Genomic DNA, 23,591 nt, shown 5'->3' on the forward strand with positions numbered 1-23,591 from the left:
AGATTAGTGTAGAATTACTGTAAATGGGTGCTTAGTATGGATGTTGGGGCCGAAGGGCCTGTTTCAGTGCTGCCTGATTCCATGACTCTGATGCAATGAAAAAATGAAAATAAAAATCACAAATATGCTTTAACCTGCCACAATATAAATAGAACAAAGGCTTAGTGCGGATGAGTATTGCAACTATTTGAGACGGTTCTGATACGAGAAAAGAAAATGTCATGATATTGCCCAATGTGTGGCTTTTTAGTCATATAATGGCCAATGCAGCTCACATTTTCTGATTATAGCTCAATTTGCAATCCTTTTTATTTTTATAATACTGGTGGCAGTTTTTGGTGCTTTTCCATTTTTCATCATGTTCCAATCAATCTCATAGCATTGTTCAAGGACAACTTCTTTTTAGAAATTATCTCATTCTGCAACTTCCCTACTTTTTTTTACTCTTCATTATGTATCTTTTTCTGTCACAAGTTTTAACTCTCCTCTATAACAGAAATTTTTGCAGTACTTGAGTTGAATACAGAATTCCAGCTATCTCATGACGATTAAAATGGTCTCGAATCTCCAAAGGGATAGAGGGCTGCTTTGTGTGAGAGAAGCAGAGCAAATAGTAAGTGAGCATGGTGGGCAGAGGAGAAGTTTTTTTCTTGTGCTGGTACCAGTACTTCATTCATATTGGAGAAGAAAGAGAAGGAATGTTTACTCCATTCTGCCTATGTCCTCGGAGTCTTAATCTGATCTTTCTTAGTCAGAAGGAAATAGTGGTGACATCCAAGGAATGTTAGATCCATGGTCAGGATCAAGAGAAAGCAATGCAATCCTGGTCTGTGGCAAAGAAAAGTTAAGAGACCACACAGAGGTAGGCACAAGGGCAGAGGGACTGATCACTAGTAAACCTATAACTTAAATAAATCAATTGCTACTATTCTACATCAGTGCAATGATATATTAAATGGATATGCAAGGTGACTTTCTAACAGATAAATTCATATCAACGACACTGTGAACATCAGTGTTAATTATGAAAGCTTACCTTAAGTGATTTGGAATAGTTGACTGGTTCTTCTCCCATGTGATAACTGGAAATGGGAGTCCATTAATTCTACACTCAAAGCGGGCAATTCCATTCTCCTCCACTATCTGTGACTGTGGCTGCTGATGAAATCCTGACAAAGCTGTAAAAAAACATAAATTTCCTTTGAGTGTAACTGGATAAAAATTAAAGTCAGCTACTGCAACAACCACATTCTAAATATCTACTTCAGGTATTATAATAAAGCCTTTTCAAACATTTATGACAGCTGCATTAATGTTACAATTAAGAATGTATCATCATAGTCTGGTTTTTAAATGGGACTCGCTGCCTTACACAAAACTCAAAACTGGGAACATTTGCATTATAAATATAATGACATGCTTCAATTGGTATGCTGCTGTAGGAATTTAAATTAATCCTATTCGGTAACACACCAAACAACCTTAAAAAAATGGAGTCATAGAGTAATACAGCACGGAAACAGGCCCTTCAGCCCAACTGGTCCATGCTTCCTTGCTGGTCCCAGTTGCCCCTGTTTGGCCCATAACCCTCCAAGCCCGTCCCTTCCATATACCTATCCAAATGCCTCTTAAATATTGCAATTGTACTGGCCTTGACCACTTCCTCTGGCAGCTCATTCCAGGTACTCAATACGTTGTTACCTCTCAGGTCTCTTTAAAATCTCTCCCTTATCATCTTGTATCTGTGCCCTCTAGTTATGGACTCCCCAACCCTGAGGAAAAGACTATGACTGTCTAGCTTATCCATACCCCTCGTGATTTAATAAACTTCTATGAGGTCACCCCTCATTCTCCTATGCTCCAAGGAATAAAGATCCAGCGTGGCCAACTTCTCCCTATAACTCAGGCCCTCTAATCCAGGAAGCATCCTCGTAAATCTCTTCTGCACCCTCTCCAGCTTGGGAATGTCTCTTCTATAACAGGGTGACCAAAACTGCACACAATACTCCAAGTGCAGCCTCACCAATGACTTATATAACTGCAACATAACATCCTTACTCCTAAACTCAATGCCCTGACTGATTAAGGCCAGCACGCTAAATGGCTTCTTAATCACCCCATTTACATGCACGGCCGCTTTCAGCAAGCTGTACACTTGTACTCCCAGGTCCCTCTGTTCCACGGCACTCATCAGTGCCCTGCCATTCACTGTACAAGTCCTACCATGGTTTGACCATCCAAAATCCATCGCCTCACACTTATCCAAGTTGAAATCCATTTGCCATTCCTCAGCCTTAAATGTTTTTAAAAATAGAAAACAATCCATTCTAAATTCAAGGGTTTATAAATCAGGAAATGATGGAAACATTGAGCAGCATCTGTGAAAACAAAAAAGCATGGTTAATGTTTCAGGTCAGAGACCCTTCATTATTGCGCTTTTTCTTCCCCACAGATGCTGTCTAACCTGAGTTTCCAGACTTTTCTAATTTTATTTCAGATTTTGAATATTGTGAAGGTTTTTTTTATTTTCACTTAATCAAAGGTTCTTGCATAAAAATGACGCAAATGAGAATAAGCCATGTCCACATCCTCTAAACTAAGAGGCAAGTTATTCAAAATTGATCTTTTAAGAAGTTAACTGTGGTTTTCTTTGTTTATATTGCTGGAACTGCTCTGTAGCTTCAAACCATGTAGTTGAAAGAAGCTTATAATGGAGTCATATAGGTCATCTCTCTCTTAGATTACACCAGGCATAGTCATATATCAAAACTAGCCACATTAAGAGTCAACCATTTTCAGTTGATAGCACTGTCACCTCTGGGTCAAAAGCTTGTGAGTTTAAGTCCTGCTCAGGAAACTCGAGCACAATAATCTAAGCAGTTTCTTTAGCGCAGGGCTGAGGAATGCTGCACTAGGAGTGTCATCTTTTGGATGACAGATTTAAGTAATACCAATCTGCCCTATCAGGTGGCAATATTTCATAGAAAGATAGCGAAATACTCTCAGCTACCTAAGATCCATATTTGTCCCACAACTGGTATAACAAAAGCAGATCACAACACTGCTGTTTGCGAAAACATTATGTGTACTAAATGTATATAAAACATTTACAGACAACCCAAGACTTTGCAAGGCTATATTATGCAAATCTGTGTTTTTTAATGATCATTTCAGTAAGTGTGCTGCTTAAACGTGATAGTTCTGTGTCGAGGTTCGATTAATTGTAGCTTATTTCTACATTTACAGAATAAAAAAATAAAATTATTAATGTTAACAAACCCAACAGGACCTGGCAGTTTCCAACCAAAGCCCTATATCCAAATTTTATTAACATAAATATTAAATGTAACATCGCATTTATAATATAACATAAATTTTGCACTCTCAAATCTGGTCTCTCAAACACTATGAGATATTTATTAAGTTTGACTGCCAACAGTATTTTACGTATTGATTGAACAAAATTTGGAGCAATCATACAGCTTTGCTAGACCCCACTGGGATTGGGCCTGTGGTGGACCCATGGATTTGAATAGCAGCCGTAGAATGAAGACTAATTTCCAAAAGCAGAAAAATTCTCCACAGTCCATCTTGACTGGACATGTATAATGGTTAATGCTGTGCCCAATAGCGCTTTCCCCGATCTTTCTTGCTACAATATTACACCTCACCTCTGACAAACTTATTGGCCAGAAATGGAACTACTCTACAGTATTGGTGAGAAAATATTCAATCTTCATCAACTAAATTCTAGAAATAAGATCATTCCAACCCCAGTCATCAAAATATAGTCAACATGAAGTTTATGTATGCACAAATCTGACCTTGCTGCACAACACCAACCCCTGACAATAAAGGTGTATGACTAGGCACTGGAAAATGTGGACTACTTACCATGCATTACCTTTTAGTAAAGGTAGATGTTGATAATGAAATTCACTACCATTTTTAGTGCACAAGCACAGCCTATGGTCATCTGAATAAAAATGTGCTTGAAGGTCTAGACCTACCCAGCAGAAGGATCATGGTCTACAGGGCACCATTGATCTCTGTCCTCTTGTACATATAGGGAACACGAGCTACCTATAGGAAATACCTTAAAGCAGTGGAGAAGTAACTGCAAAGCCATCTCCACAAAATCCTCCAAATCCACTAGCAGGATAAGCAATCCAATGTCAGTATGCTCTTCCAGGGCCAAAAACCCCGAATCAAGAGCTTACTACACTCAGTTGGCCATTTGGGTGGGCCACATTATTTTCACGCCAGATACAAGGCTCCCAAAATAGCCACTCTACTCCAAGCTCAGTCATTGCAAAAGGAGGACTAAGGAAACAATTTAAGGGTGTTGTCAAAGCCTCGAAAATTGTAACATTCTCAGTACTCATGGGAAGATCCTGGCACACGATTAATTCAAAATGAAAAGGAAGCAACTGAGACAGCAATGAGAAACACAAATCTCTTCATCAAGAGCATAAGGAAACCCAGACAAAAAAATAGAAAGAATATTCCACCTCATGCCACCCACCACCTTCCCCTTGAAGCGTCTCCCTGCCGCACCTGTAGCAGAGTTTGCACAATCTACTGCTAGTTACAAAAAAAACAGAAAACTCTGGAAACACTTAGCAGATTAGACATCACATATAGAAAAAGGAGTTAAGGTTGAAGGGTCTTCGACCAAAAACATCAATTTTTTTTGCCACGTCTGCTGCCTGACCTACTAAGCATTTCCAGCATTTTCTGTTTTTGTTTCAGATTTCCAACATATGCAATTTTTAAATTCCACTCTTAGTTACAAGTCTGGCATTATTAGCAAAGAATTTATGATAAGCTAACAGCAAACAAGAAACTTATTGGTGAAAACTTTACCTTGAGTGGGTTTTTCCTGTAGCATATTAGAAATGGATAACTAGACAACATGTTGAAGTCATCAAGATGATGGAGCAATTTGCAGAACAGATATGGACAATGGCACAAACGACTCTTGTGTTCAGGAATAAATGATAATTAACCAGGGGCAGCACAGTGGTGCACTAGAGCCACTGCCTCATAGCACCAGCGATGCAGGTTCACTCCTAACCGCAAGTGCTATCTGTGTGGAGTTTGCACATTCTCCCAAGACCACATGGGTTTCCTCTGGGTACCCCAGTCTCTTCACAAATCCCAAAGATATACCAATTGGTAGGTTAATTGGCATTGTAAATTGTCTAAGTGTGTGGCAAAACCTGGAGGGAGCTGATGGGAATGTGGGGGATAAATTGGGATTGGTGTAAATAGGTGCTTGATAGTGCAGATTAGGTGAGCTGAAGGGCCTGTATTCATGCTGTATGACTTTATGAACTAAACTATTCACAGTTAATACAAAATTTAACTGTTGTGTAAATGAAAATTTTAAATATAACTGAACAAAAGTAAAAACAGAAGTAGAATTTTCTGTTATTGGAGGGGATTCTGAGGGACAGGATCTACCTGCATTTGGAAAGGCAAGGACTGATTAGGGATAAATCAGCATGGCTTTGCATGTGGGAAATCACTTCTCATGAATTTGAGTTTTTTTATTTGAAGAGGTGACCAAGAGGATTTGCAAAGGCAGGGCAGTAGACATTTTTTATACGAATTTGGCAAGGCCTTTGTCAATGTCCTGCAAGGTAGTTGGTCTGGAAGGTTAAATCACATGGGATCCAGTAAGATAGCCAATTGGATACAAAATTGGCTTAGTGGAAGGAGTCAGAGGGTGGTAGAGGAGGGTTGATTTTCAGATTGGAGGCTTGTGGCCAGTGGTATTCCACAGAGATCAGTTCTGGGTAAACTGTTGTTTGTCATCTATATTAATGATCTGGATGAGAATATTGATGGAATGATTAGTAAGTCTGCAGATGACACCAAAATTGGTGGTATAGTGAACAGAGAAGGTTATCTAATATTACAGCAGGATCCAGATCAACTGTGAAAGTGGGCCAAGGAATAGCAGATGCAATTTAACTCAGACAAGTGGTAACTGTTGCATTTTGGCAAGTTAAACCTGGGCAGGACTTACAGAGTAAATAGCAAGGCCCTGGGGAGTGCTGTAGAAGAGAGAGACCTTGCGGTACAAGTATATAGTTCTCTGAAAGTGGTGACACAGATAGACAGGGTGGTGAAGAAGGCATTTAGTATGCTTGCCTTCATCGGTCACGGCACTGAGTACAAGAGATGGGGCATCACGTTGCAACTCTACAAGACGTTAGTGAGCCCACACTTGGAGGATTGTGTGCAGTTCTGGTCGCCTAGCTATAGGAAGGATATCATTAAGCTGAAAGGGTGCAGAAAAGATTTACGAGTATGTTACTGGGTTTGAAGGAACTGAGTTATAAACAAGATTCTGGATGGCCTGGGACTTCTTTTCCTGGAGCATAGGAGGCTGAGGGTGACCTTATAGAGGTATATAAAATGATGAGGGACATAGATAAGGTGAATGGTCACAGTTTTTTTCCCAGGGTAGGGGAGTCTAAAACTAGAGTGCACAGACTTAGAGTGAGAGGGGAAAGATTTAAAGAGGACATGAGGCACAACTTTTTCCACACAGTGGGTGGTGGCTGCCAAAGGAAGTGGTAGAGGCGGCATACAATTACAATGTTTAAAAGGCATTTGGATAGGTACAAGGGGCTAGCAAAATGGGACTAGCTCAGGTAGGCAAATTGGTTGACATGGACAAGTTGAACCGGAAAGCCTGGTTCCATATTGTATAACTCCATAACTCTAAAATTCCTTGTTTTGTGTTGAATGTTTTCCTTCCTTCTAATATCTCCCATGACAATAATTTCCTACCAACTTAACCTCAACCTGGTCAAAATACTTTCCAAAGTTCTTTGCCTAATACAAAATCACATAAAAAAAACCTTGGCCTAAAAGTGACAACCATAGCATAACAGAAAATGAAACAGATGAAGACAATTTCTCAACCAACCTGACCCCTTTCAGACATTGGAACCAAAATGACCATGTTGTGTAGTGCAAGAAAACTGGCACTGATGTAGAAGATCAGCTTTGATCTTGTTGAATGGCAGAGCAGATGCAAGGGGCTGAATGACCGATTTCTGCTCCTACTTCTTCTGTCCTTACCACAAAGAGGGTCAGCTGATCTAAGAGGCAAATTACCACTACACCACAAAGAGGGTCACCTAATCTAAGAGGCAAAGCACTGCTCTCCAGAAGGTTGATTTTCAGAGCTAGTAAAAATATTAATGCAGATGCGTTCTAATCATATTTACATGTTCAATTTTTATAGACAGAGCTAATATGCCACTTCAAATAAACCAACAATTACATTAAAATGATGGACTAAAGTGATACAAATATGTTAATGAGTTGTTCAATAACATTGTCAGCAGAGATTTCTAACCCAAGCCAGTTACTCCCTTCACTTTTTACACCACTTGTCAAGTCTCAAGCTTGATTATGCTAGTAGAACAATCACTGTTTTGAGAAATCAAAGTCAATCCTAACTAAGTGACACATACACATTCAAATAGTTAGCCTTTTGATTAGAAAATATGTTAAGTGTGGAAACTGTTAAGCACTAGCTAGTTCCTGCATGCTTACAGAACAGATCATTGCACAGTAGTTAGCAAGCTTGTGCTTTTCAATGGCCATTTCACATTATCCCACAGCTTTACTTAACTGATGTTGACCTCATGACTAACCAACTAAAAAGTCAGCTGCAACAAGAAAAGCATTCACAATATGCTTTCACTAGAACAACAACAACATTAGAACAGACAAATGGTTTGTTTGAGAAAAGAAAATACATCAGTTTTCTTTTGGATTTATGAAAAATAAATCAGCAATTCCTCTTTGAATTACATGGCACATTTTTGTATGGATTATTAAATTCCTGAAAAGATGTAAAATCTATATTGAATACAATGGCTTGTTTAGTATTTTACTGTATTTCCTGTATTATAAGTGTCTGCAGATCAAAACTACTTCATTGGCTGGAGAACACTCTGGGATGTCCTGAAATTATTAATACACCTTTTTTCATTACTCCATGCTGCATTTTTAAATATTTTCCAGAACTATGTATTTATTTTGTTGCTGGAAACCACGTCATAATGTCACAAACACACGACTGTGCAGAAAATACAGAAGATATTTTTGGGATCACAAGCACAGTGTGGTTAATGCCAAGCCATCTTAAACAAAAATAAAACTGCAACAAAGTTATTGATGGGTGCATCGAAAGTTTAAAATGAATAGTTAGCATCTTAAAACTCCAAAATCTGGAAAAGTCATCTATCCACATCAGGAATATTGGTAGTTGCTCATGAAGCTTCTGCAACTGCTGTATTTATATTGCCACAGTACATGAATCTTCTATATCTACAGTATTCAGACAACATGCATAACTGTTTTGGATTTTGGATATCTTTATTAGTCACATGTACATCTAAACACACAGTGAAATACATTTTTTGCGTAGAGTGCTCTGGGGGCAGCCCACAAGTGTCGCCATGCTTCTGGCGCCAAAATAGCATGCCCCTCCTAACCTGCACATCTTTTGGTACGTGGGAGGAAACTGGAGCACACGGAGGAAACCCACACAGGCACTGGGAGAACGTAAAAACTCCTTACAGACGGTGGCCGGAATTAATGCATCACATGCATATTTTTTCTGACCATACAGCTATAAAAATAAATTCACATTCACTTTTAGGACAAATTTGTTACCCTTTCGATTTTTTTTCCACTCAATACCTGCTGATGTGGTCCAAAGTCAAATGTTCTTCGTGAACTGATCCCACAGCAGCAGCTCCAGACAACATCTTTTGTGTTTGCTTCTACTTGAAAAAGTACATGGCTTCTGCAGTTACTCAGTATCATAGCAAAGGAACTCATAATATTGACAACAATGTGTTCCACATCACTGCACAGCAATCATGAGCAATCAACTAGTCAGTATTCAGTCTGGGTTCCACTAGGACCACTCATCTCCAGACCTCACTAAAGTCTTGGTCCACATCAGACAAAGGAGCTGAATTTCACAGGTGAAATGAGGAATCAATGGCTAGTGTCAAAGCTAGTACAAAGGAAATGACTATAGTTCTTAGAAGTCAATCTCCTTGGCCCAAGGACACTGCTGTACGAGTTCAACAAGGCAGTGTTCTAGACTCAATCATCACCAACTACTTCATCAGTACTCATCCACTTTACAAGGTGAACAGTGGGACATTTGCAGATGGTTACAAATGTTCCATTCCATTATAACTTGTGTGAACTTGGCAATGTGTTTCAGTGGGTAGCATTTGCTGACAGTTGCAGGCTATAGGTTCAATTCTCACTACACTTAGGCTCAAAAATCTAGCCTGATGCTCCAATATAGTACTGAAGGAATGTTGTCCTGTCAGGTGAGGCCTTCAGGGAAAAGTAGTTAAATCACCGAACTACTATCGAGAGGCTGCATGTCCAGCAAAATGATTTTGCATCACACCATAGTGGCTGGGTAAATAGAATATAATAAAATCTGGATCAGTAATGACAACCAGCCAGATAGTTGTAAAATCCCACCAGGTACATGAATGTCCTTCAAGGAAACTGTTACCCAGTCTAGCCACATATAACTCCAGACTCTGAAATATCACTTAAGGACAAGCAATAGGTATCTGTTTCACCAGTGACTGCCAGAGCCCTGTATATTCAAGGCCGAGATTGATAAATTTTAAGATATTAAACGAATCAAGAGATGTAGGATTAGTACAGACAAGTGCTACTGAGGTCAAAGTTCATCTGTGATCTTACATAACCATTTTCTGCTTTTATTTCTCATATTTTACAAATAATGAAATAGTCTTTGACTGAATGCAGCATAACCTGGACAACATTCAGGGCCAGACTTGTGAGGCAAGCAACAACAAACTTCAACAAGAGAGACACATACTCTTGTAATTCAATAGCGTTACTATCACTGAGTCCCTCATCATCAATGTCCTGGGGTCACTAAACTAGAACAACCATGTCAATACTGTGACTATAGCAGCAAGTCAGAGAATGGAGACTCTTCAGCAAGTGGTACACCCCCCAACAGGATAGATAGCATTCCATCAATCACCCTAAATATTCACTCCCTCCACCTCCAGTGCATAGTGGCTGCGGTGAGTGTCATCTATAAAATGCAATGAAGTTACTTGTCCAGGCTACTCCAACAACACCCCTCAAACTTGCAACTTCTACCAAGGAGAACAAGAACAGGTGCATGGGAATACCACTTACTGCAGGTTCCCCTCCAGGTCACACCATCCTGACTTGGAAGTATCTTGCCAGCCTTTCACTGTCTTCACTGGGCCTAAATCCTGAAACTCCTTGCACAGCACCACTGAAAGACTATAGCAGTTCAAGAAGGCAGCTGCCGACCACCTGCTCAAGGACAACTAGGGACAGTCAATAAATGCTGGCCCTGCCAGCGATGCCCAAATTGCAAATATAAAAAGTACTTCAGTGATTTTAAAAAGCTTATTTTTGGCCTTACACAGCATTCATCTGTATTAATGAAACTGAACCAGATCACCACTCAATTACATCAAGAAATATTTTGTAACTCTAAATAAAACAATTGCAATTCAATATGCTGCCTGATTTTAACATTGTGATTAGGCAAATGAATTTTAGCAGAAAATTGACAGACATCTTACTAGCGCAATTTCAGGCATGTTTTTGGATACAATTTCCAGATGTTGCTGAGAAATGACATGGGTGAGTTTAACAACTTGTTCATTTTACTTTATTCTCTTGGAGCTTCATGGCCAACGTACACAGGAATGACGTGGCAGAAAGCAGATGAGTTTAGGCTTCCAAAGAAGTACTCTGTACACTTGGGAAGGAGAAGTTGTTGAGATATGCAAGTTCTCTCTTCTTCAATGAAAGTACACAAAGTGTACTGCAAATAGTTTAGAACAGTTACAAAAACCATCGAGTGACAACACATTTTTTTTTCTCACTTTCTCTGTAGCTTTGATAGAGTAAACCAAATAATCCTCCTCCTCCAATGCCCCTTATTGGCTGTTCAGAGTAGTAGAAGTGGTTTTGCTTGGCTGGACTCCTAACTATCCAGCTGTGGTTCTCTTCTCACCCTGCAGTCCCTGCTAAGTTTCCCCAACCTTCTATCATTGACCTACACTTCTTGTTGATCTATGTGTTGCCTCTTGGTAGCATCATTTTAGATGATGTCAGATTAAATACACAATGTTTTACCCATTTTTTGACATCCAAAAGCAATAGTCAATAATATAGTGACTGATGTAGAGAATCACAAGAGCCATATATATATATGTGTGTATATATATATATATATATATATATATATACACACACACACACACAAGGTACCATGAAGAAAAATTAGTTGATGACCGTACAATCTATTTTAGATGTGATGACTGAGCAATAAATAAAAATTAAAAGAAACTGTACATGCTGGAAATCCAAAACAAGAACAGAAAATGTTGGAAACATTCAGCAGGTAAGCAGAAAGAGAAGCAGTGTTAACACTCCAGGTCATAGACATTTCATCAGAACTGAGGAAAAAAAGTTAGTTTTAAGTTGCAGAGAAACTCAGGAGATGGATGGATAGGACAAATGAAACATCTGTGATAGGGTGAAACCAGGGTTGCCAGGGCAATACATTTGTAGAGGCCCTCCAGCCAATGGATTATTGGGGAAAATTAGAGGGTGATAATACAAAGGAGCCCTAAACAGAGTGAAATGCAGGGTAGTGGGACATGCCCAGCAGATTAAGCTGTGCTAATGAAAAGCCAATGTCACAGATGGATGGCTTACAGCAGTAATGGCCATTTCTAATACAGGCAGAGAAAGCAAATTAGCTGAAGTTGTAGAATTCAATACTGAATACAGAAAGCTGCAGCCTGCCCAGAAAGATGATGAAATGCTGCTCCTCAAGCTTGTATTGGGCCTCATTATAATAGTGCAGAACACCTCAGACAGATACTGTGGGTCAGAGTGGGAGTGGGATGGAGAATTAAAATGGGAAGCTCAGGGAGTCTAATGTAGGGGAGACCATATTATAAACACCGATTATAGTACTCTAGACTGCAAGTGGAAGTGAATTTCTGCTTCACTTGGAAAGACTGTTTGGATTGCTGGGTGGTGGGAAAGGAAGAGGTGAAATGATAGGTATGGGAAAGTGCTGTAAGAAGGGGAGTGGTTGATGAGCATGGAAGAGTAGACCAGGGATTTATGAAGAGACTGCTGCAAGGGATGGGCGTGGTAATGGATTCTTGTTGAAGTTGGTGGAAATTACAAAGTAAGATCCATTGAAATGATGAGGTTAGTAGGGTAGAAGGAAAGTACCAGGGGGACTCTTTCTTCGATTTGTCCAGGAGAAAAGGGAATAATATGCAGTCAGGGGCTGTATCCACTGTGGTGGAGGAAAAGCCATGGTTCAGAACAAAGAAAGACATTTCAGAGGCACCTGTGTGGAAAGCGTCATCATCACAACAAATACAATACGGAAGGAGGAAATGGAAAAATGGCGTGGATTTCTAATAGGAGGCAGGGTAAGGGAAAGCATAATCCAAGGTAGCTGTGGGAGTCTTTAAGCCTATAATAAATGTTTGTGGCTAACCCATCTCCTGAGATAGAGATGGAAAGATCCAGAAAGGGAATGGAAGATCAGAGATGGACTACGTTAAGGTGGCATTACCCAATCATAGATTTTCCCTTTGTCCTAGTCATCCCACCTTTTCTACAACTTATAACTTGTTTTTCTCTCTGTCCCTATTCTAAGGTTCTTTGACCTGAAACATTAATGGGTTCTACTTCCACGGATGCTACCTGACCTGCTGTTTCCAGTGTGTTCTGTTTTTATATCACAAATCCAGCATCTTCAGTTCTTTTGATTTTCATTTATCCCTCAGTCATTCATTTCTATTTATGGAATCTTGATGCATGTATATTTGGCAGTTGTGGTTCTCTACATCAGTCACGAAATTTCATAGGAGATAACATGCTTTTGGATGTCATGAAATGTGTACAGCATTACACACATCTACGTTTGCAGTTCTGACAGAGGGATAAATATTGGCTCGAGATACCACAGAATCCCCACTCTTCATTCAGATCTTTTAAATCCAAACGAAAAGGCAGGGATTCCGTTTAATACCTCACTCTGAAACAGCACCTCAGTCAGTGTGGGCCTTCCTCAGTCCTGCACTAATCAGCCAAGATTATTTGCTCAATTAACCAGAGAGGGACTTGAACTCAGATGGTCAAACCTGAGCCAAGAGATAGAGAAATGAGAAATATTAAATATCTAGGCTTGTGTGAAACCTATTCACTTTCTACCCTCACATTCCAAATTTTGTAGCTGATCAAACCACATTTGGGAACCAAAGCTTTGTCACTGATTTCTCAGTCCTCCCAGCAACCCTAATAATATCCTTGAACCCAACATTAGCCATTGTATTAGACTTACAAACTGCCTTTTTTTTTGGAGGGAAGTTTTGCAGCTCTGTGCATTTTGCAGCTCTGGCTGAATTTCACATCCAAATCACCTTTCTGCATCAAACCAAGATAGCTATTATTCCTATTTTCTGTCACCCAGGTATTAAGTGCATGTAAGTATGGGTGTGAAATTACATTAGAATAGACAATACTGTACTAAGTGGGAAAAAGACAAAGAAACAAGCTTTGAATACATGTTGTGTAAGAACAAAAAGCATGGTGAATAAAGTTTGTGAACTGCAGGCACAAATATAGTGCAATGGTATTAAGACATGATCCTAATTCCTGCCTCAACATCACCCCTTCCCTTCCACCCCCTGCCAACAAAGACTGGCCACTTAATATTCTTGGACAGAGTATACCAGAAAGGTCAAGGAAGAGAAAAAAAAGGGCAGTATGACAGTACCAATTAAAGAAGATATTAAAGTACTGGAGAGAGATGTCCTTAAGGGATCAATGACAGAAACCATTTCAGTTACTTAAGCAAGAAAGCTGCATTACAGAATATCTCAAGTAGTGTGAGGGAGATGGAGGAGCAAACCTGTGGGGAATTTACAGTGATGTGCAACGGTTAGGAGGAGCTTCAACTACCCAGTATCGATTCCGACAGTGATTGAATAATGCATAGCAGGTGAAAATAAATAGGAAGTTGGCTGAATATTGTGAGCTGAAAGGAGAAGTGAAGGAGAAAATACGACAGGGAAAGAAAAAAAAGATGAAAATAGATGCCAGTTAACATAGATGGGAGCCCAAAACTCTTCTACAGGCATATACAGTATCATAAGAACATAAGTAAATAGGACCAGGAGTAAGCCATTAAGTCCATTAAGCCTGCCTAACCATTCAATAAGATTACGCTCCATGCTTTATTTCCTCATCTGTGCCAGTTCCCCATATCCCTCAATCATCTTTCAAAAATATATCTACTTCTCCTTTAAATATCCTGAATGATTTCACCTCTACAATCTTCTGGGGGTAGAGAATTCCAGTCATTCACCAACATCTGCAAAATGTTCCTATGCACCTGTTTTGATCACTCTTCATTCTTCTAAACTCCAAAGAATATAGACCTAATTTCTTTACTGCCAATGACAGGACAATCCTCTCAACTGAGGAATTAGCCCAGTGAACATAAATAGTAAGCAGGTGGTAAGGAAAAGGCTATGTCTAGTTAGGGGCCAACACAGTCAATTAAGCATAGGATAAAGAGGGTGTGGCGAAAATATTAAATGATAATTTCATATTAGTTTGACAGCAAGAATAAAGGGTTCTGCCAATATTTCAGTGGAAAAGAGGGTAGTAGAGATAATGAATGATATAAAAATTGATGAAGAGGTCAGGCTATAACTGCATCCAATTCCCATGACCACATTTTGGGAAGAATGTACATGTCCTTAAGATGCCACAGAAAATATTTATCTGAGTCATTCCAGGGATGAGGAATTTCAGTCAAAAAATGGATTGATGAAGCTGCAGTTGTTCACTTCAGCGTAAAGCTGTTTTAGAACAAATCTGATCGAGGTGTACAAAAGCATGACCAATTTAGAAGACGGAAGCTGTTAAAATTAGTAGATTCTTCAAGGGACCAATGGGAACAGATTTGAAGATATGGGCAAAAAATTCAGGAGGGAGAGAGGGAATGGATGTGGGGAAAAGCTGTAATGTTTTGCACAGCATGGTCATGAACCAGAACCACTTCCTATAAGAGCTGCAGAAACAGCCACTAAGTGATTTTAAAAGGGAATTGGAAAGGTGCTGAGGAAAAGTAATCAGCAGGTCTACAGGGTGAAAGTGGCAGAAATGGGATGGATTGTAACAACTGACATGACTCTGACTCACTGATCAGTTCCTATGCCATAATGATTCTATTCTGTAGTCCAACTCAATTTTCCACCCCATTGCAACCTAGAGCCAGCAAGAAACTTAACAATCAAAGAAAAGTTAATGGGTAATCAAGGGATTTAATGAAATGAAAGCAAAACAAAAATGATGGAAACACTCAGCAGGGCAGGAAGAGTGTTGTGTGATATGCTGAATGCTTCCAGTATTTTGTGTTTTTATTTCAGGTTTCCAGTGTCTTCAGTTTTTTTGAATTTCAAGGGATTCAATGAATTATTTTAAAAATGGAGTTAAAGTCCTATCTTTAAAATGAACAAAAGATTGATATACCCAGACTATGACAGTTTATGTCATTCCTACATGAAACAGAAATGAAGAACTGATGTAAAACTGAAAATCTAATCTTATTAGAAATGCAGGAGATAGCCTCACAGCTAAGAAATTCTTTGCTTGCCAATAGTAGTCTAAAGTATTTTTTTTCATGTAGCTTTTCGATGAGGGATGAATCAGCATGACTAGAGGATCAAGTGGTCATGCCTGGATAAGAAAAAAATGGTAGTAAGGCATGCTTAAAAAACCCAGAAGTATGAGGAGCAGACATAAGGACAACCTGCCATGAAGATACTCTGACAGATGATGTTCACTTGAATGCAAGTCATGCTTTCCCCACAATCATTCCTCTCATTCGCCTCTAAAATATCATCCCACATTGCTGAATTTACTCATTCCCTACTGTAGGAAGCAGGACTCTGAATTTATCAAAGTCAATACTGCCAGAAGTTTGCAAAATATTTCAAAGGATTGAAAAGTTTGGGTTCTGTTGAGTTTGCTAGAAGTCTTATAGGAACTGTCTAGAAGGGATTTGGAAAAGGACAGTGAAATTATGCGCCAAATAGGAGCTCAAGATGAACTTAAAAACATAATGGAGTTTTTGCCAAAACTGTAACGTAATCAGCATTTGGTCCCTTCCAGAACAGAGGCTGAACAGTGAGTCACACAAGTCAAATTCATACAAGCAACCCCTGCATTACGACGGGGTTACATTCCTAGGAAACAGTCCATATTGTGATTTTCTGCAGTGCAAAGCTATGTCTTCTGTGCATATGTCAAGAAATTTTGTGTTCATTTATTTACTTTTTTTGCCCACAGAAATTCTGTGAGAGCAAATGTTATTCCATATCTCAAATTTTTGGGTAGTGATTTGTGAATTCCAAAAAGGCGATTTTCTGCAATCCGAAAGGCCGTAACGCAGGGGTCATCTGTATTACAAATAACAAAATAGCTTCTTATAAGTATGTACCAATGGTAGAGTGTGGCCATGAAGACTCAAATTTAAATTAAAGCAGTATAGCCAACAGAGACTTTTCATCCTCCTGGGGCATATGAAGCAGAATTCTCAAGATAAAAAGAAAAACTAGATAACCTACAACAGCACAAACTGTCCAAAATACTTCGAATCTTGATTTTTTGAAAGCTGTTTTCCAAATGTTAATAATACTTTTTCATGTGATTGCTATAACGTAGTAAATGTCTCATTTTGCAGTGGACATCCCCAACAATATATGCACATCATATACTGTACATCAGTTCAACAGAAGCATGGCCCAATTAGTGGTTAAACTTATACAACTCATTTATACAGAAAATCATAATGGAGAATGTTCCCTTAAACATCATTAAAATTCCCAAACACTTACTGGAGAATCTGATCAAGGCAGTCCTACTAGTTATGGCCCCAAATGAATTTTCCGACATGCAGGTGTAACTCCTATCACTGCTGCCTCCATCTTGATTTGCAGAGGACCTTGATACTTCTGAGATGTATAGTGATCCATTGGGAATCACACGATGGTGTTCTTGATCCACAATAGGAATTCCCTCTTCCTTCCACGTTATATTGGCAGGCTGATCAACAGCAGGCAGGTTGCAATCCAACACCACAGATTGGTTAGGTTGCAGTACCACCTCTACAGGGCCAACACTGCAGCTTAGCTCCAGAGAATCCACTTTGTCTAGATTAAAAAAGTAAAAAGGTAACCACATTAGATAGTGAAAACAACCCTACTTATTGTAGTTCAGAATTAACAGAATCCAGCTAATAGTTAATTTAGTGGAAATCAAATTCACGTTCTTTGGTATAATTCAATATTCCCCCTTATATATAAAAAAATCCATCAGGCAAGTCGAAGCCAAAATTTTGCAGAATTAAACTAGTTATAACTTGCTGTATATTTGAATAAGGTTAATAACATAACTGATTGCTAGTTATTTAACCTGCAATTTGGTTGGAAAAAAATGGAATTAGACTACATTTGCTGGTTTCTATAAAATTCAGAGTGCTGCAGCAAACAATTAATAGGAAAGTGTCAATATATTACCTGCCTGCCTTCCCCACCAAAACTATGTTTAAAGTTTATCAATCTTAAACTTTCTCTCTCTCCACTGAATATTTCCAAAATTTCCTGTTTTCAGATTTCCAGCATCTGCAGTACTTTACTTTTGTATTATGTATTATAAAATTTAAAAATAGTTTAGACTGTAAGTGAACACAATCTAGTATTTTCTTCTCAATCGTCCTCACCTTTTTCCAATGTCACAAACTATCCCAGGTTCACAACACACTTCCGCAGTATCAGCTTTTATTCATTTGCCGTAAGGTCCAAAACAAGCCCACCTCTCTCCACATTTCATTTTCCATCCATGGTACACAGAGCCAATTGGTCACTACTTAGCTCCTCCTTCATTATTAAGATCAGATACTCATAAAATGGCAAAAAGCCTGCCAATACTGTCAAATCGGAGACTAAATTCCAATGCACTAATGTTGTCCTGCTTCACAGCACATTTTCATTAATACATTCCCTAAACCATACTCTAAACGCAATGGTTCTCATAAATTAAATATTGCATGTAAGATTTGATCTTGAAATTGTTGAAGAACAGATTTGCAATTTGCAGACGTGCAATTTTCCCTTAAATGCAGACAAAATCAAACTTCTATAGAAACTGCATCCTTCAGGCTACCCTCCCCACGAGTTCTGAAATGTAGTTCAGTATAATTAGCTAAATGATTAATTATCCAATGGCTGTTTGACTAACTGAAGTTTAAATGTAAAGCAGGACATTGGCCGAACTCTCCTGCTCTTTGTCAAGTAGTGCCATGATTGCATGCAACCAAATTGAAAAACAAATTAAACAGATAGCCAGTTACTGTTCCATTCATAAAAATGGTATCTCACACTACACAGTTCTACAACAGTTAAGCAACAAAGCAATCATCTGCAACCAGATTTCAGCCAATTGTGCAAGAACTTCAGGTCTTAGACTGAAATCATCAGATGATTCTACTCTATAATAAATCTGGTGGTTTCAGCATTTGGCGTACTATTTACCAAATGTAAATTGGGTTAATGTGACATCATTTTGTGAACTATTAATATGTGGAATAACATTCTGGCAGTGGTGTGCAGTTTGCTGTTGCTGTGGTGAACGGTTGTGTTCTTTCAACGCATAAAAATTTGATCTAAAGCACAAAGAAATTATCCCTTGCAAGCTAAGTCTTTTGACCTTTTTAATGTACAATTACTACTCAGCAAATAGAATTAGTGCACAAGTTTCATGATAACAACTGACTTATTTGGCAAAAAAACATTTTTGTCATAAATCTGTGATGATGATTTCAATTTCAACAACTTACAAAGGGTTGGTAGTAGATTAATTTAAATATTTCATTAGAAAAATACAGAATGTATATGTTCCAATGCATACTTTTCAAATTTCGGTCCTCTTTGTCTGAAGTATTCACTAAGAATATAGTCTGTTACAGAGCCCATCAGCTCTTGCCAATACTGTAAAGCAGCAATCCATTTATTCTTTCTTTTCATCCATTTCAATCTCTGAGAGTTTCTTAATAAGAGCATTACCAAAAACCAACAAACATTATGAAGACTACAGAATAAAGATCTAAAACTGAAGCCCGATTAAATCAGATTCAGCAAATTCTTTACCAGCAATGGTACAACGAAGCCTGCTTTGAAAGACATCTGACACACCCAAAAAAATTAACGTGCCTGATAGGTTATGAACTACAAAGAATAGGTTTCATTCAACTGAATTGAAAAACAAATAAAAACACATTTAAGGGATTAAAAAAAAGATAAAATATGCCAATCAAATATGATCCTAAAAACAAAACATGGAAGAAAGCTGAAATAACAAACAAGATATCTTTAAAACAATGTTCATCTCATATTTAGTCCCACTATTTAAATGCAGGAATTAAAATAATTCATGTAATACAAGGCAAGGTAAATGTGATACACTAAATATAAGAATCAAGCACATGTAGTCTATACATGCTATATATGGCATATACAAGAAATGTTTTTAAAAAAAAAGGCAAATAATTCGTGCAGTTGCTCTCAATATGTTCCATCTTCCTTAAAATGAAAGGAAGGAAAATGTTTCAAGATGGCTGACCCTGCTCATTCAGGGGCGAATTGCCAATAAAGAGTGATACCAAGTAATTAAATATAAAAGATGTGCATTTCATCACCAGGCCTGGTTAAGTTGGCTCTCTCAGATGAGACAGCAAAGATGAAGGAAGAAAAATGAAAAGTCTGCCATGGCTTCTCTCAGCAGGTGCAATGTCTACTTGGGATAAACAGAAAATGAAAAACCGTGGTTACCCTTTGGAACAGAACAGTTTGCTAATACACTCCAGATCCAAAATGTGAAATGATACACCTTGATAAAATAACAGTGATAATTATACTCAATAGAAGCAGACTTAGTGATGCAGAAGAACAGGGATATTTAGAGAACATGGTGATTAAACATTAAAAGGCTTCAGCTTTGAGACAGTTACAAATTTTTAAAAATCGAAATCGAGGTTCTCTCTTGAGATGTACAAAATATAAAAAAGAGATAATGATGAGCCAAAGTAAGACCAGCTAATGTGTATGGTCCACATTAACACAATCCAGCTAATAGTTAGTCAGTCAGTCTTTAAAAGACAGTCTTCAAAATTGAGAGATATAATAATACAAGCATTTAAAATATTGAAAGAATGCAAAGAGGTGGACAAAATTATTCTGTTAAGAATGGGTGGTCACGGGCTAATGCAGGAGATTTTGATCTGAAGGCAAGGGCATCTTCTGTACAAGAGTGTTTACAGGCTGTGGAGTTCACAGTGGCTAGAAATATGTCCATATTCAAGTTCAGAGCGAGTGGGTGGATACCAGAGAAGCAATTTAAAGAATATGGAAACTGGGTAGATAAATATAATTAGAACTATTCCATTAGTGTGTCTAATCTTTAACCCCTATTACTATAAAAAATGTCCACTTGAGTAAGATACTTGCTGCAGAAAGCATATCTCAAGCAGTTTCAATGAACTGAGGGTTGAAAACAGTTGGTGAAGAAGCATGAAACAACTGGAAAATTTTATTTTTTACTTGGACAGAAAGTAAGTTAATCTCATTGGAATAACCAAACCAATTTGACAAATATTATGAACTTCATGGAAAGATGGCTGCTGGTTAAACCACTTCAATTTCAATGTACACTTACAGTATATTAACAACAAATGAAAAGCATGTTTCTAAAGCACATTGGTGTGTTACAGATTTCATGCTGAGCAACTTTCTGACAACTCAAAAGCAATGACCTACATACCATTTTTAAAACAACTGATTGCTGAAGCATGATCAGTAAAGCAATGAAATGATTTAGTGAAAAGCATACACTAACCAACACTGAATCTGAAAGCAGTTAAACAAACACGGGAGAATGGTTAAATGTGACATAATTCTGTTATGTAAATATCTCACAGTAGCAACAATGGAGCTCAAATGCAAATGTAGCACAAATTCCTTCAGTCTTCAGATTTGGTAGTAAATGCAGAATATAAAACCACACACCACAAAATTTCACAGTTGGCAGCAAAAGTATGCCACCTTGAACATACAGTTCAGGAATACAGCCAAGAACATACATCATGGGTAAATGTAATATATTCATATTCAATTAATATACAAATGGTCTAAAAGATGTTTCAGTATGAAGAACTTGCTGCAAATATTGGAAAACCTCCCACCATATAATTTTACTAACAGGTAAATGAGGCTGTTCTGATCACCAGCTAACAAGTGCTGGATGTCAAATGAAAATGCATATACTTGAAGTTCTGATAAAGTGCTTAAGGACTGAACATCTAACACTGCATTGGCTAGTAATTATATTACAGAAATCTAAATGAATACATGTCATTTCAGTTCTTCTTAATCAGTGAGTAGACATCAGCAAATCATCCATCAGTGAAGGGGGAAATTTGTTTGTTGTTTGAGTCAGAGGCTTCCCTTGAATTTTGGGGTGAACCATTCCACATCCCCTACCGAAGACAATGGCCATTGGTTCCATCTGTGAAAATAGTGAAGCATTCATCTTGTAGGCCATCCCCAAGCAACAAAGAAGGTTCTATTAGTCAATTTTGTCCATAAATTGGAAAATACACTAACATCACTCGGTATGGTAAACATACCTCCACAGTACTGTCATAAAAAGCACACAAGGTTGAGAAGAACAATTACTAAAAGTGGAGAGACAAAGGAAACCAGTTCTGCTGTTCATAGGAATGTATGTATGTACGTATGTCAGACTTTTGAATTTAATAATATTATGGGAGCTCGTTCGAACATAGGGGTGTCCATAAGTTGGGCATTCATAACCTGGAGAGGGCCTGTATATATATTGAACCCTAAAGTCAATAGAGCCTAACTGCATTGACTGACCCACTCAATACATGATATAAAATGGATCCAACATTGGCTAGGTAATTGGAGGCAGAGAGTAATGATTAAGTGTTGTTTTTGCAATTGGAAGCATATGACCAGTTGTGTAAAACAGAGACCAGTGCTGGAACTGTTGCTGAATATATTCTATATATATCTGAACGTGAATGTAGGAGATATGACTAGTAAGTTTGCAGATTGTGTAACAATTATGTTGTTGTGCACAGTAAGGAGAGTAGTTTCGAACTTCTGAATGATATTGATCAGTTGGTAAGATGGGCAGAAAAATGGCAGATGGAATTTAATCCTGAAAAAATGTGAGGTATTACATTTTGGGAGCACTAATACGGCCAAGATATGCACAAAGAATGGGAGGATCCCTGGAAGTACTGAGGAACAGAGTGATCTTATATACGTGTCCAAGGATCTATAGGGAAATAAGATTGTTGAGAAGGTGTAAGGAATATTTGCCTTCATTTGCCGGAGCATAGAATACAAGAGCAGGAAGGTTACGGCGTATACGTATAAAACATTAGTTAGGCAGAGCTGGAATATCATGTGCAATTCTGGCTTCCACACTACAAAAAGGATGTGATTGCACTGGAGAGAGTGTAGGGAAGATTTACCAGGATGTTGCCTGGGATGGAGCAGTTTACAAATGTGGAAAGAATGGATAGGCTAGGTTGTTTTCCTTGGAGTGGAGAAGGTTGAATGGTGAAGGGCGATTTGATTGAGGTCAACAAAATTATGAAGGACATTGATAATGTGGATAATAAAAATTATTTTCCCTTAGCAGAAGTGTCTTTGATCAGAGGGCATAGGGTTAAGGTAAGGGATAGGAGATTTAGAGGGGATTTGAGAAAAATCTTATTCCACTCAGAGGGTGGTTAAAACTGAGAACTCACTGCCCGAGGCAATGGTGGAAGCAGATACTTTCACATTTAAGTGTTTACATGAGTACTTGAAAGACCACAGTAAAGGCAGTTACAGGCCAACTGCTGGAATGTAGCATTAGCACAGATAGAAACTTGATGGCTGGCACAGACACACTGGGCCAAAAGGGCCGGTTTCTGTACGGTATAACTCAATGAATGTCATAAGTTATCTTTGCACAGTGCAAATGGAATTTATTCCATTATCTTTGTCAACATTTCTTATTATTATTTTGTCTTCTTAGTTAACTTACTCTGTATTCTGGCAGAAAAATCAAAATTAGAAAGGGCTTTCCACCAACTATATTCAAAGCACTAAACCAAATATTTCTGATCACCAGCTTGCGTATTATAAAGAATTCCAAATATAATAAAGGGATACTCAAGCATGTGGTTCTACAATGGCACTGACTTAAAGCATCTAATTATTCAGTTATTACACCTAAAACCTGAATAATTAGCTGCTTGATGGCAAGAATCTAAAATAATTGTTATTGGTATCGTTCAAAATGAAGGTAACCACAGAAAAAAATTCTTC

General features: G+C 38.2%; 1 protein-coding gene across 1 annotated transcript in view; it reads right to left on the minus strand.

Moving 5' to 3' along the window:
- Positions 1–17,373, minus strand: part of igdcc4 (immunoglobulin superfamily, DCC subclass, member 4) — a 95,475-nt gene extending 78,102 nt beyond the window's left edge. Inside the window, exons 1-2 of the mRNA XM_052040277.1 lie at positions 17,028–17,373; positions 1,037–1,178 (exon numbers count right to left, since the gene is read on the minus strand). Of these exons, the coding sequence (XP_051896237.1) occupies positions 1,037–1,178; positions 17,028–17,373 (488 nt within the window). The remainder of the gene's footprint in view (positions 1–1,036; positions 1,179–17,027) is intronic.
- Between the last annotated feature and the right edge of the window lie 6,218 nt (positions 17,374–23,591).

The sequence above is a fragment of the Pristis pectinata genome, chromosome 28 (genome assembly GCF_009764475.1).
Source record: "Pristis pectinata isolate sPriPec2 chromosome 28, sPriPec2.1.pri, whole genome shotgun sequence".
Classification (NCBI taxonomy): Eukaryota; Metazoa; Chordata; class Chondrichthyes; order Rhinopristiformes; family Pristidae; genus Pristis; species Pristis pectinata.